The 15,986-nt window shown below is 39.5% G+C and overlaps 1 protein-coding gene across 1 annotated transcript in view; it reads left to right on the top strand.

Moving 5' to 3' along the window:
• The first annotated feature begins 10,914 nt into the window (after positions 1-10,914).
• LOC121367754 (multiple epidermal growth factor-like domains protein 10) overlaps positions 10,915-15,986 on the top strand; it is a 41,753-nt gene continuing 36,681 nt past the window's right edge. The window contains exon 1 of the mRNA XM_041492104.1: positions 10,915-11,071. Within this exon, the coding sequence (XP_041348038.1) occupies positions 10,978-11,071 (94 nt within the window). The 5' untranslated portion in view covers positions 10,915-10,977. The remainder of the gene's footprint in view (positions 11,072-15,986) is intronic.

Here is a 15,986-nt window from a genome sequence, read left to right as displayed (position 1 = left end):
TTCATATTTTAATTATAATTAGTGATTGGTGTTGCATTGATGATTTTAAATCAGACTTAAATCATGATATATATTAAAGGGGCACTTACGTCATGACCCTAAGTGGTCGGAAATCATTTCAAGAACTTGCCACCAAGCCTTACTAATTACCCCAGCAATCTTTCCTTAATAATATTCAGCTAAAAGTGTAGTTCTACAGTCTAGATAAGAAACCTCTGGATATACATGTTGGCGAGTAATAAATTAATTTAAAATAAGGAAAAAACTAGCCAGGGTGGTGACGTAAGTGTCCCTTTAAATTTAAATACATAGTCTTTGTAAGGAATTAGCACTCTAAATTAGGTTATGGTATAAATGAGTTACCTGTATTCTAAATCCCTGAAAAATGGTATTAATATGGCATTGTATTCAGTTTAGTTCCAAACATAGGTAAACGCATAATGATAATGGCGGCCATCTTTATTTTCTTCCCTCCTGCGGTTAGCTTAGGCAGAATTTTTGGAATGTTTGCGGATTATGACTCTGGAAACATCAATAAACCTTCACTGAAAAATTCAGCTTTCTCTGACCTAATGCTCCTGTACTATATTAATGAGATCTTGAAACGCATGTATTAACATACACTAACCTTCAACGACTCATGCAGACGTACATCCGCCTTCACCACGACCCCCCTCCGCTTTCTTGTACGGTTCACCAATATGACCACAAACCACAATTATTTACGCTATTTGCTTCTATACAACGTTAGTGGCTAGTATATATATTTTATTAACCATAAACATACAGTTCATAGGCATTACAAACATTATAATATAATACATATATCATTAAAAGGGGAATACGATTATGTACATTGTTTGGAAAGTGATGGAAATATTCAATATAAAATGTAATAAAAATTATCAATATAACAAAGAGTGTATATAATAAAGAGAATGTATCTACTCCACTTACGTATTATCATGTCTCTGCGTGGTTGCCCCTAGTAAATATTTACACAGTGTTAATAGCTACTTTACATTATCCATGGACAGTAGCTGTATTAATTTAGAAGATGATGGTCTGGTGTAATAGTATGGTTTTATGTACCTGCATCTGATAGTATTGTAGAAAGGACAGACCAAAATAAAATGATACTCATCTTCAACAGCATTCATATTACAAAGTTTACATACTCTATCCTTTCTCTCAGTATTGTTATATCTTCCAGTTTCTAATGCAAGACTATGCGCAGATAGTCTGTACTTACATCATATTTGTTTATATTTTGAGGAAATTGCTTTTTATACGCCCATCTATAGGTCGTATTACGGTATGGCAACGTCCGTCCGTATGTCTGTATGTCCGTCTGTTAACTTTTTGTTGTCCGGCCATATCTTGCATACAGATGTATACAGGACCATCAAATCTCCCATGTAGGAACAACGTGGGACGGCGGTGTGTCGCGTACTATTACTAAGGTAACTATGGCCTACTTTTCACAGTCTACTGCACATAACAATAAATCCTTGTCCACATCATATCTTGCATACAGCTGCATACAGGACCATCAAATCACATATAGGAACAACTTGGGATGGTGGTTGGTCCAAAAGAAACTGTTCATCCATCCCATCGCAAAATTTGACGTAATTAGAATTGAATCATACCCGTAACATATTCATTTATATATATATGGTTTTCCATCAAACTCCTGATGGGCGTATCATGTACCTCACCAGTACTCTTGTAGATAATATTGTAAACAAAAACTATTAACCAGGTATTGATATATATATATATATATATATATATATATATATATATATATATATATATATATATATATATATATATATATATATAAAACATTGTTCGTGGATGTATGAACTATAGCGTACATGGATTGGATTAACTCGTCTGTCGTCTGTTTCATTTCAAACAGAAATAAATTATAGTTTGTGACATTTTGTTCATACCATAGGTGAGCGTACCCAAGCCTGCACAGTAGATCTCGTACCTGGCCAACCCAATTCACTGTGGCTGGTTTTCTTAAACAGTTGTCAAACAATGTAACATAGCATTGACGTAATATACAGTTTTCCATAGTTAACAGCTTTAACGAATATTTAATAACACGCATGTTTCTATCTATATACAGTGGTGTTCTGCCTAATTCCCAATATATCAACATGTTTGTTGTACTGCTTTTAACACCAAGTATTCGTTTACAATATTGCATATTAACACATTCTAAACTATTAGCTTTGTTAAAACCACATGCCACCGATATACGTGTCAAACAATCATAATGTTTCTATGTTAAAATAGTAGTTACATGTTCTAGACAGTAATGCACCCATTACTCGATTTGCAACAACGTTTTGTGCAGTATTGAATTTACCGTTATGCTGTAAGCTGACACCCAAGTAGCTAAAACATTCAACAATTTCTAATTCAATACCGTTATTTGACCACTTTTCATCGTTTTAAATTACCTCCTCTCCTAAATGCAACGATTTTTGTATTGTCATAATTAACCTTTAGATTCCACTCTGTGGTATAAAGATATAATGTATTTAACATATTTTGTAATTCAGATAATTTTTACTATTATCAGTAGGCCCGTGGATTTTCTTTGATGCAATTGTACCTGTCTGGAGGCAACATAACATGCAAAGGACAACCCATGCTGTACAGATCTTTCTCACTGGATATTTAATTGATTTAAGCAAACACACCCTCTAAACCTGGCCGGAGTTGACCCATTTCACACAATAAAGTACTGCATTTGCGTACGCTGGAATCACCACGAAAAAGTCTTCAATGTTAACAAATTACAACTTGGCATGTTTGCAAACCACATGCTCTCCCTGTCAACTTAGTCTAATAGTTGCCATTTAAAAGCGGTCTGCCGTGAAATAATCACAGAAAAAGAGCAGATCTCTTGTGCGGATATAGTTCCAGATTTTGTTCAACCAAATAGGAAGATAACTGTGATCAGTGGTAGTATGTACTTTGTGGCTTTTTATTTCATACTAGTTGGTCCTTCTCTCGTTTCTTTATTTATTTTTTTTTTTTTTTTTTCGCAGTGCTGAAATTTACATATTGTTTTATCATGGAAATTTAGCCAGTTTTAACAAACTTACGACCAGATCGTGTTCGACTTTCATGGGAATTTATTCAAGGGTCATAACTCTGTCAACAAAATATAATTTTACAATAATTAATATATTTTACTGAAGTGTATACATAAACTTGTAGATTAAATTTATTCATTTGTTTACATAAATGACTGGATTGAAAGAAGTGAATTAATGAACGAGTTAAACGTGAAGTTTCTCTGTTGAATTTGTTACTCCTAATTCGTCTGCTTGACAAGAACCAACTATTTGATTTTGAGGTTTTTACAACTGCCTTTCTAAAGTTAAATTTAAAATTTGGTTTCTTTAACGACACCGCTTGAACATATTGATTTACTAATCATCGGCTCTTGGGTGTCAAACATCTGGACATTATGACGTATAGTCTTAGAGAGGAAACCCGCTATATTTTTCCATTTGTAGCAAGGGATCTTTTTATATGCACCATATCACAGGCAGGATAGCACATACCACGGCCTTTGATATACCAGTCATGGTGCACTGAAAGGAATGAGACAGGCCAATGGGCTAACCGACGAGGATCGATCTTAGACCGACCACGCAACCATTGAACTATGTACCTCCCCTACAGCCCTTGTTTAAGTTATTGATTTGTTAGTAGAATACTGACTGTATATTGGAATGTAGTTCCGTATATGACACATTTTAATCATTAACGAAATGCTCAGCGAGCAGATGACATTGTGTGGTTGTTTTGTTTTTGTTTGTTGTTTTATTTTATTTTTTATTATGACTGTTTTGTATTGTTTTGTTTTGTCGTTGTTGTTGTTTTTTTCGGGGGTGGGGTGGGGTGGGGGGGGGGGTTATGGGTTTTTCGTGTGTTTTCTTTAATGTTTTATTATTATTATTATTATTATTATTATTATTCATTTATTTATTTACTTATTTATTAATTTAATTTATTTATTTAATTTTATTTTTATTCTTGAAAAAAAACAAAACATTGTAACCATCGAAGAAGAAGAAGAAGTAGAAAAGAATGTGATTTTGAAGGTGTTTTTTTTTTTTATCGGATTTAAAGTTGGTAGTTGTTTTTGTGTTTTATTTGTTATTTGTTTTCTTTCTTCTTTTTTTTTTCTTTTTAAAAAAATTTTTTTTTTTAGTTGATTTCAACAATGTAGACAGGATTTTATTATTATTATTATTTATTTAGCTATAGTATAGAAGTTTTATATTTTTAAATGGGCATGACACCCCTGTATTTCACAATCACTGCGTCATTGCGATACATCCTGTTTGACAAATTTTAACATACCATTCATAATGTATAGTAATCAACCATCGTCATCTTGTTTGTCTGTCGGGAGCCAGTTTCACAAAACATCGTAAATTTACGTCTGTGACTAGCAGTTAAACCGGTCATGCGTTTACGTGTCACGCAGAAAGCATGACACATTTTAAGGACAAAAGAAAATGATATAAGTGTACTCTTAAAAAACCCACCGTGACATTGATTTTCAAAGTTTAATTAAAAAAAAACCCTGGTAGACAAGCAACCAAAGATCAAAACGCCATGGGAAGGGGATTACTCTGTACATGTCCGAAACAGTATCTCTGGGAATCCACCTGAAACATGTACACAGGCATATGTGTGACATAGGGGTGGGCAAAATGTCAGTATCGGTTATGACCACCACAAGCCCTAATGACAGCTGGACAACGGCGACGCACGGAAGCAATCAAACGTTGCACAACACGTTGTGGAATGTTCTGCCACTCATGCTGCAGTGCCATAAGAAGTTGCGGAAGTGTCTGGGGTGATGGATTCCTCCGGCGCACACGCTGATCCAGTGCATCCCATATATGTTCTATTGGGTTTAAATCTGACGAACGGGCAGGCCAATGTAATGTCTGGACGTTGTGGCGCAGCAGAAACTCCTGACTAACACGTGCTACATGTGGTCTGGCATTGTCATGCTGAAACACTCCACCGTTGATGTTCATGTGCGGAATGACGAGATGCTGCAGGATCTCGTCTCGATTTCTGATGCCCGTCAGTGCACCTACCACATGCACAAGCGCCGTCCTACCACCATGATGGATTCTTGCCCACACCATGATACTGCCACGACCAAAACGGTCGACTTGTTGAACACAGTTTGGAGCATAACGTTCCCCTCGACGTCTATAGACACGTGTGTGTCCATTAGTACGTGAGAGGAGAAAACGAGACTCACCTGAGAACAAAACAGTCCTCCACCTGGCACGTGTCCATCTCACCTTCTGCTGGCACCACTGCAGACGCTTCGCTAAGTGGCGTGGGGTCAAAACGTTACGTCGCACTGGTCTTCTAGGGAAAATTCCTGCCTCCCTCAGCCGATTACGAACGGTCTGGTCAGAAATTCTGCATAGTCCAGGGATTTGTGTCGCTGTGGTTGTTGCTGTTGTGGTTCGATTTCGAAGATGACACACTCGGATGTATCGATCTTGAGCGGCAGTGGTTACTCTGGGACGACCTGACCGTGGCTTGCCATTATCACTTTGAGTGGTGTTGTACCGTGCCCATAAAGCAGAGATGGTCTGTCTGGAGACGCCGAAGTGCCTTACCACAGTTTGTTGAGTTGCCCCTGCTTGCAATCTCACAATGACATTATTGCGTTGTGCTGACGTCAATCTTGGCATTATTGCGTTACCGACAGTGTCGTTATGCGGTCTGTTTGAATCACTGCTGATATGGCCTTTTATGCCCCACCAACGGAGTGTTCGGCATGCAAAGTTACAGAACTTCATGATGCACGTTCTTCTCTGAGGATTGCGCTTTTGCGTTTCAGTACAAACGTTAATATGGCTACGTTTATGCAAATCGAACGTGTTTTATAGTGTTTTTGCATCACCATACGCTCACTTACTTGATTGTCTTTACGATGTCTTTGATTCTGTAAAAAATAATCCGATAGCATTATTTTTACCAATGTCATTTTTTGAGGCGTATATAATAAGTGTACTGTTAATAGTAATACAAACTGTGGTTTAATTAATCGTAGCCAAAAGGCTCAGTGGGTAGGTGTAAACTACTTGCACCGACCAGTGATCCATAACTGGTTCAACAAAGGCCATGGTTTGTGCTATCCTGCCTGTGGGAAGCGCAAATAAAAGATCCCTTTTTGCCTGTCCTAAAAGAGTAGCCTATGTTGCGACAGCGGGTTTCCTCTAAAAAACAGTGTCAGAATGACCATATGTTTGACGTCCAATAGCCGATGATAAGATAAAAAAATCAATGTGCTCTAGTGGCGTCGTTAAATAAAACAAACTATCGTAGGTTAACGTTTACGGGCAAAACTAGGCTTACGGTGTTGGTCTCAGTTATTTCTAATCTCATTTCATTTCAACTTATTTTCGTGCTTATATCCAATTAAGGTTCAAGTACGCTGTCTTGGGCACATACCTCAGCTATCTGCATGGGCTGACAGTGGGCTAGTTGTTAGTGGTTAGCGAGGGAGAAGAGAGTGTAGTGGTCTTACACCTACCCATTGAGTCGTTAAAACTCGCTCTGGTGGGAGCTGGTACCGGGCTGCGAATTCTGTACCTACCAGCCTTATTTCTGTTGGCTTAACCACGACATCACCGAGGCCGGTAGTTGGCGATATGATGGGTTTTTTTTTTTTTTTTTTCTCACCGAAAGTTAGCTCAAATCGCCGAGTTGTTAGCGGTAGTGAGAAATCGAAGTGGCCGTAATATTTTGGACCTCTTCCCATATTGATAAATAAATAAATAAATTTAAAAATCACACAACAAACGCCAAAACACTAGCTCGAGTAACTTCCAGCCCTACCTCTTATTGATATTGATAACATATCAATACCACTAAGAGATAGGGGCTGGAGGTGACTCGAGCTGCAAAACGCCAACTTGTCGGGGCGGAATTTAACTCAGTCGGTATCTAGCGCTCCAGTGGTGTTCTTGGATCGTAGAATCGAACCTAAATATATCTTTTAACCTTACAGAAATAAGTTAAAATTAATGAAAAAGTCTGTTTTGTTTAACGAGACCACTAGAGCACATTCATCTATTAATCATCGGCTATTGGATGTCAAACATTTTGTAATTCTGGCTCGTTTTCATCAGAGGAAACCCGCTACATTTTTCCTAATGCAGCACGGGATCTTTTATATGCACTTTCCCACAGACAGAAAAGCATACCACGGCCTTTGGCCAGTTGTGGTGCACTCGTTGGACCGAGAAAAAAACCCCAATCAGCTGAACAGATCCACTGTGGTGGTTCGATCCTGCGAATGAAGTTGAAATCATCTGCCTCACGACTGTTATAAATGAAAAACAGAGGTGTGTGCTGTACTATCTGTGTGTATAAAGGAATGAATTGATGTCCGAAGGGAAGTAGAATGTGTGGTTCTTCAGTACTGACATAAAGTGCCCCGTGCACTAATGTTTAACGACACCCCAGCACAGATCCATATACAAAATAATAATAATACAGAGAGAGAGAGAGAGAGAGAGAGAGAGAGAGAGAGAGAGAGAGAGAGAGAGAGAGAGAGAGAGAGAGAGAGAGAGAGAGAGATTACCAGTGTTTTTCAGTATCGTCAATATATATTAGGAATCAAAATTGTATTATACGAGCCTCTATTTTGTCCCATTCTATATCCATTTGTATGTTTAATGCAGTTGTAACTGATGAGTTTTACTTTCTGTCATTTCTGTCATTCTATTTATTCAGCAATTCTTTATAAAATATTATAAACGTTTCATTTTGGGGGATATCACCGCTTATAAAGATAACGGAAGTGGCAGTGTTTATCATTAACAAATATATATACGCTCTTAAAAAAACGTAGGGAAACTCTAATAAGAATTTACAGTTGCCAAAATTGTAAGGTATATTAGCTGTGGGGAATGGTTATGTGATAATAGTGAATTAATTAGGCAAAATTTACAACCGGTAGTTAGTATTACAGTAGGTCTTATGACCATCAAAGATCTTGAAGGACGATTGGGGTCAAAAATGAAATTTGAAAGTTGACGTTTTTTTATCAGGAGTGGGTGATACCGCCACGATGTGTCAGTTTGAGGGAGTCTGTTCAACTCATCTTGCAGCTAACGTGGTCGACGGTCTTTGACGTTGACGCACACGTCTCCCTATCATGTCCCAGACGTGTTCAATGGGGAAAGGTCTGGGCTCATTGCTGGCCATGGCATTCGATAGATGTTGTGCTGCTGGAGGTGAGCATTGACGATTCGTGCACGGTGAACACGGGCATTGTCGTCCCGTTTGCTAGGCGTGTGAGTCGACGTTTTGTTTTTCAAGACGACAATGCCCGTGCGCACCGTGTACGAATCGTCAGTGCACACCCCCAGTTACACACTAACGTCCAAAAGAAACTTTACATACATAAAATTTGAATAATTTGATAAATATTATTTCTGACAGAAAAGAACCAATTTAGAAACCACCACACAAACACTTTGCATGTATCTCCATATGCATTGTGACGTTTAGATGTTGGAACTTCATGATACTTTCATATCCCACCATACCGTTTGTTGGTTTTATATAACACAATTATTTCAAGCCTTGTAAAGTTTCATTTGGACGTCAGTATATATATATATATATATATATATATATATATATATATATATATATATATATGTGTGTGTGTGTGTGTGTGTGTGTGTGTGTGTGTGTGTGTGTGTGTGTGTGTGTGTGTGTATTCGATCTATATTCTCAAATATTAACAGAACCGGGCGATATTACATTCGAGGGATACTCGTAATATAAAATGCGCTGAGGTGTCGTTAAAAACTACGACTTTCGTTTCTGTTCTACAATGAGATAGTAGTTGTATTAGGTGTGGACGTTTCGTTATTAGTAACCTTGTTGCAGTAGGAAAATCCGCCTTAATATAAATTGATACTTTTGTCACGACAGTGTCAACTCACCTGACATTTCGCCCATCCAAAGTGCCGCTAACCATGATGTTACATTCATTAGATTTATTCTTATCGTGAAACAAAAACCGGAAACCCAGATCCTGTTGCCCGTGTGTTTTCTATAGGATGTAATAATTACATCCGTTACTGACAGCTTATATGACGTTATAAATCCACACATTATTAACATTTTGTTTTGTCTAAATACTAGTATTTCCCCCAGAAATTAATTGTAGCTGTTGATATGATCGCTAAAGCCTCCTAAATTTTATTTTTCAATAACTTTCTGAATCCTCGTCATTCGTTTGCATCTACTGATAGAAAACATGGGAACATAAAAGCAGTTGAAAACAATGAAAACTGTTTTATTAATAATGAAAACACACACACACATACAACAAGTATATCGATATAATTATATTGGTTTGGGTGTTCCACATGTAGGACTAGGATGGAACAGGTGGCTAATGAGTGCATATTGGTATGAACTCACCCGATATTCATAGGCTCGGGAACAAGGGGAGGAAAGGGAAAGATCTTAGTGGGAACAAGAGGGGAATTCTAGCAAATAGAGATGTGTTTATGCACGTGTACGTACGTCTATCTGTCTGTCTGTATATATATATATAGACACACACACACACACACACACACACACACACACACACACACACACACACACATTTATTACATAATGAAAACATATTTGCATTCTTATTGGTCAAAACCCAGTCACATGACCTTCCGTAAATAGTGACATTGCCCTGAGACGGTCCCACCGGTCCGATCAAAAGTGATATTGCCATGGGAGATTTAACCAATTAAAATAAAGATGAGCCAAAATTTATCCAGTTAGTGAGTAGGTAATGCAACGTCAACTGCATTGTGGCCGAAATAGGGTTTTGGTGTGTGTGTGTGTGAATGAATGAATGAATGAATGAATGCATGTTTAACGACACCCCAGCACGAAAAATACATCGGCTATTGGGTGTCAAACTATGGTAATGCAAACAAATAAAGTGATGATCAACATCAATATAAAAATTCAAGATTTAAACAAAAACAGTGTAAAGAACTGTTCAAAAACAGAAATATCACAGATAGATACTGAATTTTACTCAAAACTTCAATTTTGTGCTGTATTGGCCATTCTCAAAGAAAATGTTACACCCCTGCACCACGGTGAGGTTACAGCACGCGCAGGGGATGTGTGTGGGTGTGTGTGTGTGCGCGCGCGCGCGCGTACGTGTGTGTATGTCTGTGTGTACGTGAGTCTCTGTGTGTGTGTGTGTGTGTGTGCGTGTGCGTGTGCGTGCGCGTGTGTGGTTTTTGTGTATGTGTGTGTATATGTAGGTGTGTGTATGTGCGTGCGTATGTGCGTGTGTCTTGTGTTTGTCTATGTGTGTGCGAGTGTGTTTGTGTGATAGAGAGAGAGCGAGAGAGAGAGAGAGAGAGAGAGAGAGAGAGAGAGAGAGAGAGAGAGAGAGAGAGAGAGAGAGAGAGAGAGAGGGAGGGAGGGAGAGAGAGGGAGAGAGAGAGAGAGAGAGAGAGAGAGAGAGAGAGAGAGAGAGAGAGAGAGAGAGGGGGGGGGGGGGGCGCGTGCGCACCCAGACACGCGAGTATGTATGCGTAACGACACGTACGTGTAACCATTTGAATTTGTGACGCAATTGTTTTTCAATGCTTTCATTTCTTTTGCTGGTGAGTATACACCATTCATGCGTGTAATAATAATAATAATAATAATTGTATGGACACAATCAGGTGCATTACGGAAAAGCTACCCGGACGTCATTTCCGAAATTAGTTGGCGCTAATGGCTTACACATTGTGGCCCGATTTCGCGATATGCAAATTATGTTCTTTATTGCGATTCTCGCTTAGTATTTAACGACGATTTCGACGAGTGGATGTTACTGGTTGTTGGCCTGAGGAGAAGTTCACGATGGAAAACTTGCTGAAGACAACTGTCATTGTTTTGTGTCTGTGCTGTCTGGTGTTTGCCGAACCACCTCCCGAACTGAATAAGGCAGAGCCAGGTAAGTTGTTAAGTTGGAAATGAGTGTCTGTTGAGCGACATTTTAGCATTGGTTTAAAGGGACAGCAAGCGAACGTTTCGCTATCGTTCGCGAACTATTTGATTGGTTCCCGACGTGGCAATTTGGTTTAATGTGAGGCATCGATCTCGGTGGCGTAGTGGTTAAGCAATCGGACTACAGGCTGGTAGGTACAGGGTTCGCAGCCCGATACCGGCTCCAACTCAGAGCGAGTTCTTAAGGGCCCAATGGGTAAGTGTAAGACCACTACTCCTTTTTTTCTCTCTCTAACCACTAACCAACTAACAACAAACCAACTGTCCTGGACAGACAGCCCAGATAGCTGAGGTGTGTGCCCAGGACAGCGTGCTTGAACCTTAATTGGATATAAGCACGAAAATAAGTTGAAATGAAATAACGTGAGGCCCCTAAACCAGTCTAGCGGACGTATTTTTGTGCTCGCTCTGGCTGAACGCAGCCCAGGCCTTAGTTTGCTGCTATTATAAGAGGGTTCCGATTTGTTTAACGACACAACTAGAGCACATTGATGTATTAGTCATCGGCTGTTGGATGTCAAACATTTGGTAGTTATGGCATGTAGTCGTAAAGAGAAAACCAGCTACATTGTTCCATTACTAGCAAGACATATTTTATATGCACCGTCCCACAGACAGGGTAGCACATGCCACTGCCTTTGATATATCAATCGTGGTGCACTGGCTGGGTCGAGAAATAACGGTTTATCACTGGGCTACGTTCCCACCCCTATCCGATTAATAAGACTTTTTTAACGATAAAATAATTACACTTTAAATAAATGTTATTGTTTAGAACGTCAGTGTCTTTTTATCCAGCGAGTTTCTGATCATCCTAATCTTCACACACCAAGGTACTATTCTATATTGTAAACTGACCTCGAGTGTCTTCTGTATTGTGATTGGTTAATTACATTCTTTTTCCGCTATCAAATGAAAATAATTAGTGGTGTAACAACACATCGAACTATCGGTATATTGCGATAGTCAGTGTCTCGATAACAATGCATCGATAGTTAATTCAACTATCGATAACTAACGCAATTGTTTGCTCCACTATCAATAGTTTCGATATTATGCATAGCGAAATCCTTTGATCTTGTGGAGTAAACATAATCAAATATATCCATCGTTATCCATCATTGCAAAGAAATACCTCTGCGTCCCTGCTACGTGGGTGTCCTCAGATAGTGTTTTCAACAGCAGGCGATATTGTCACTGCACAGTGATCGCAATTAATGTCAAATCACGTGGTCAAGTTAATTTTTCTACACAAACATTGGAAACCATAAAAAAAAAAAAATTCTGCAGAAAGCTTCGAAACTATAAATAAATGATTACTAATAAGTTGATATTTCTGCAAAAACATTGGACACCATAGATAATAAAGCATAACAACAATGTGGGGTCTTTATATTATAAATTTATTGAATATGATTTCACTACCGTGTGACATTATTACAAATAACTAAGTACAAACACAGACATACATACAAACACAAACATACGTACAGATGCACCTACACTCACACAAGCAAACACACACACACACACACACACACACACACACACACACACACACACACACACACACACAGATATATACATACATACATATCGTTATTCATAATTAAATATATACTAGCCAGTGCCAGGTCTGCTCACTGATTCATGCACGAACGCGGGATCGACCGCGTAGATTGTAGGCCCCATACATGTGGTTGAGTTAAAGAGCATCCTTTTTATGGATGCCTCAATAGCTCAGAGCGCATCGTGGTTAATCTGGAATTTGCGGGCGATTCGGTGCCACAGGTTCGAGTCCCAGCAACGGCATGGGACAATTTGTGAGGCCAGAAAGGATTTAACTATCCCCTGTGCCAGTGCGTTAATATCTATGTATGTAACAGTCAACCTCGACATACATACAATATACAGACATAAATATATAAATACATACATCATTACATACATAGGCCCCTTTATATTAGAAAATTGAAGTAAATAGTTTTGCGAAATATCTATTTATATTACTGTTATCAAGCGATTTAAGAATTCACAATACTATTGCAATAGTACTATCACTATTGCAATAGTACTATCACCATTGCAATACTATCGCAATAGTAGTTTAACTATCGCAATAATATTGCCATAGTAAAACTGACCGCAATAGTCATCACTAAAAATAACACCCGGAGACGTCATTAGCAATTGGAACAGGCGAACTTGACGATTCAAGGGTCTACAGTTAGATTGTAGCCAGGTATTTTGTTCAAGAAATACCAAATATACAGTTAGTTCCGTAGAAAAAACATTCAGTTTACAATAGACATAACCATATGGAGTGTTTAGATTTGCGGGAGTTATTGTCTATTTGATGCCAGCAAATGTTTCATTTTTAACCTCAGGCTAACGCCAAATTGTTGGGAGAATATATATAGTTTGAACTAATGCATTAGGACCACAGGTACACCCAAACAGAAACCCCTAATACAAATACTATATACTTACATATATAAAGAATTTTACATAATGTTACTATAACATATCTCATAATCTGACATTATTGTTTGGGGATACCTGTGATTAGGACGACCAGAAACGCATTGGCTATATATTGTAAACAGGAAAATACCTCGCATTTGTAATGGTAGTCGTTAGACCGTGAACGACAGACCCCTTGATACTAATGGGACACGTATGACATCCAGTAGCCTATAATCAATAAATCAATGTGCTCTAGCCGTGTCATTAAACAAAACAACCTTTTAACTTACAATAGCGGTAAATTCTGAACAGTCTCTTTAGCTTATGCAATGGTCACACTTTCAAGGACGGCCATCCCAGATTACTACGGATTCAGTCCGGGATTATCAGGGATTATCCCTAGTAATCCGTAGTAATCCGTGTTGGATCCTTGATCATACGTAGGACAAGACAAGACAAGACAAGACAAGACAAGAATGTTATTCTCATAAACTGCACCATAGGTGTGGTTCCAATCCGTACTGGTTTTTTGAACGTGCTAAAAAAACCCTACTACGGATGGAAATCCATTCTTATCCTTACTAACCCGTACTAAACCCGTACCAATCTTTACTTATACGTACCTATCCCTACTAAACCGTTCTAACCCTTACTAATACGTAATAACTCTGCATAGAGTACCATGCCACAGCCTCGGTCACACTATCAAGGATCAGGACGCCGGGTTCGCCACGGATATGATTCGGTATCATTCGTGACAATCCGTTGTGGTCCGTACTTAACTGTACCGATCCTTAACGATAAGTAGCGACCTGTAGCGACCCGTAGCGCTCCCCGTTATCAGCTAAATCCACTGTCCTTAATAATCCTTGGTTTATCCGTTGAAAACCGTAGTTAAACCGTGGTGAATCTGTGGGGGTACCGCGGACAGACCACTATCCGGGGTCATCCGTAAGGTTTTCATCCGTCGTGGATCCGGCCAGACGGTCCTTGACAGTGTGACCGAGCATTTACGGATACAGTCTCTTAAGCCCCGGTCACACTGTCAAGGATGGACAGAATTTTGAAAATAGCAATTAGTAAAAGAAATTAGTAGGATTAAAAAAAACAAAAAAAACAAAACAAAATTATTTAAAAATTATTTAAAAAACAATAATAATAATAAAAATTTACAAGCCAAAAATAAAATGAAACGACTGCTCGGCCGAATATTTATATAATTTGGAGCATTTTTGAAGGACAGTAATAAAAATAAAAAAAAGATAAAACCGGACTATTTAATAATATTTTAAAAAAGAAGTAATTTCGACATAACATTTTGAACGAAGGTCTAAAAGTTTAAAGTCCGATCTATATGGTCCGGGCCGGGGAGTGGGGGGGGGGGGGGGGGAGAGTAGGTTTGAGGTGGCGGAATTTGGAATACGAATATAGTAGTTGGTCAAAGACCGAAAGGAAAATGAGCTACACAAAGTCCAAACAATAAAATTAGAGTACTCGACCGAAAAGGTTTTAAGGTGATTTGAGCAATTTAGAAGGGCTGCCAAAATAAACTGCGTCGGACTGTTTACGAAAAAATAAACATAAAATTTTGACCTGCGGCCGAAATGTTTTAAGTCCAACTAAGCCCAAAACAGGAGGTGCCTGTCCTAGAGAGGTTGGCGCCCACGGAGAGTTGAGGACCGGTCCAGCAGTCAGTGACGGGATCAGGTGCTTCCTGCCAAGCAAGGCCTGGATGACGATGTTGTAACCGACGCCGCAGATCGTCTTGACGATTCGGTGGATAGTTGGGCTGTCCATCTGATGTACAAGAATCGCTTGTCTGAAGATCTGCTGGCGCCGGTGTGTCACGATAAGTCCCGTCGCGTCGTTGAACCGTAGGGTGTGCAGCTCGTAGTGAGTCCCATCCTGCAGGGGCTTTCATTTCTGGTTGCTGTACCGGCCTCTCAACTTCTTCGTGTCTGTTGTATCCCCTTGGACGTAGTCCCGGAATTGTCTCTTGAGTTTCCCCAAGACCAACTCCCACGGGTCTACGTCCTCCTCGGCAATAGGCGGGGGGATTGTTGGAGCAGACGGCTTCGACTTAGCAGGGTGGTCGTCTGGTGGTGTGACGGCTTTTTGCTTAGCAGCCGCGGCAACAATTGTATCCATTGCAGACTCAACGGGAGCGGTAGGTAAAGTTAACCGCTTCACCGGAATCGGCTTGGGAGTAGAAGTGGGCCGTCGCGGTGGTGACTGGTACATGGCAGTGTCCAGTGTCTCGCTGATCGCGTCCGTCGACTTGTTCGCCTGTGGCGAGCTGGTCTCCTTCCGCTGAGTAGATGGAGGGGGTGACAACGCAGATGAAACCGCCGCTGGCGGTTCAGTCGCCAGGTTTGGTTCCCCCTGTGTCGCCCCTG

Source organism: Gigantopelta aegis, chromosome 3 (genome assembly GCF_016097555.1).
Source record: "Gigantopelta aegis isolate Gae_Host chromosome 3, Gae_host_genome, whole genome shotgun sequence".
NCBI lineage: Eukaryota > Metazoa > Mollusca > Gastropoda > Neomphalida > Peltospiridae > Gigantopelta > Gigantopelta aegis.
Note: the sequence above shows the minus strand (reverse complement) of the source record. Positions and strands in the feature narration are given on the sequence as shown.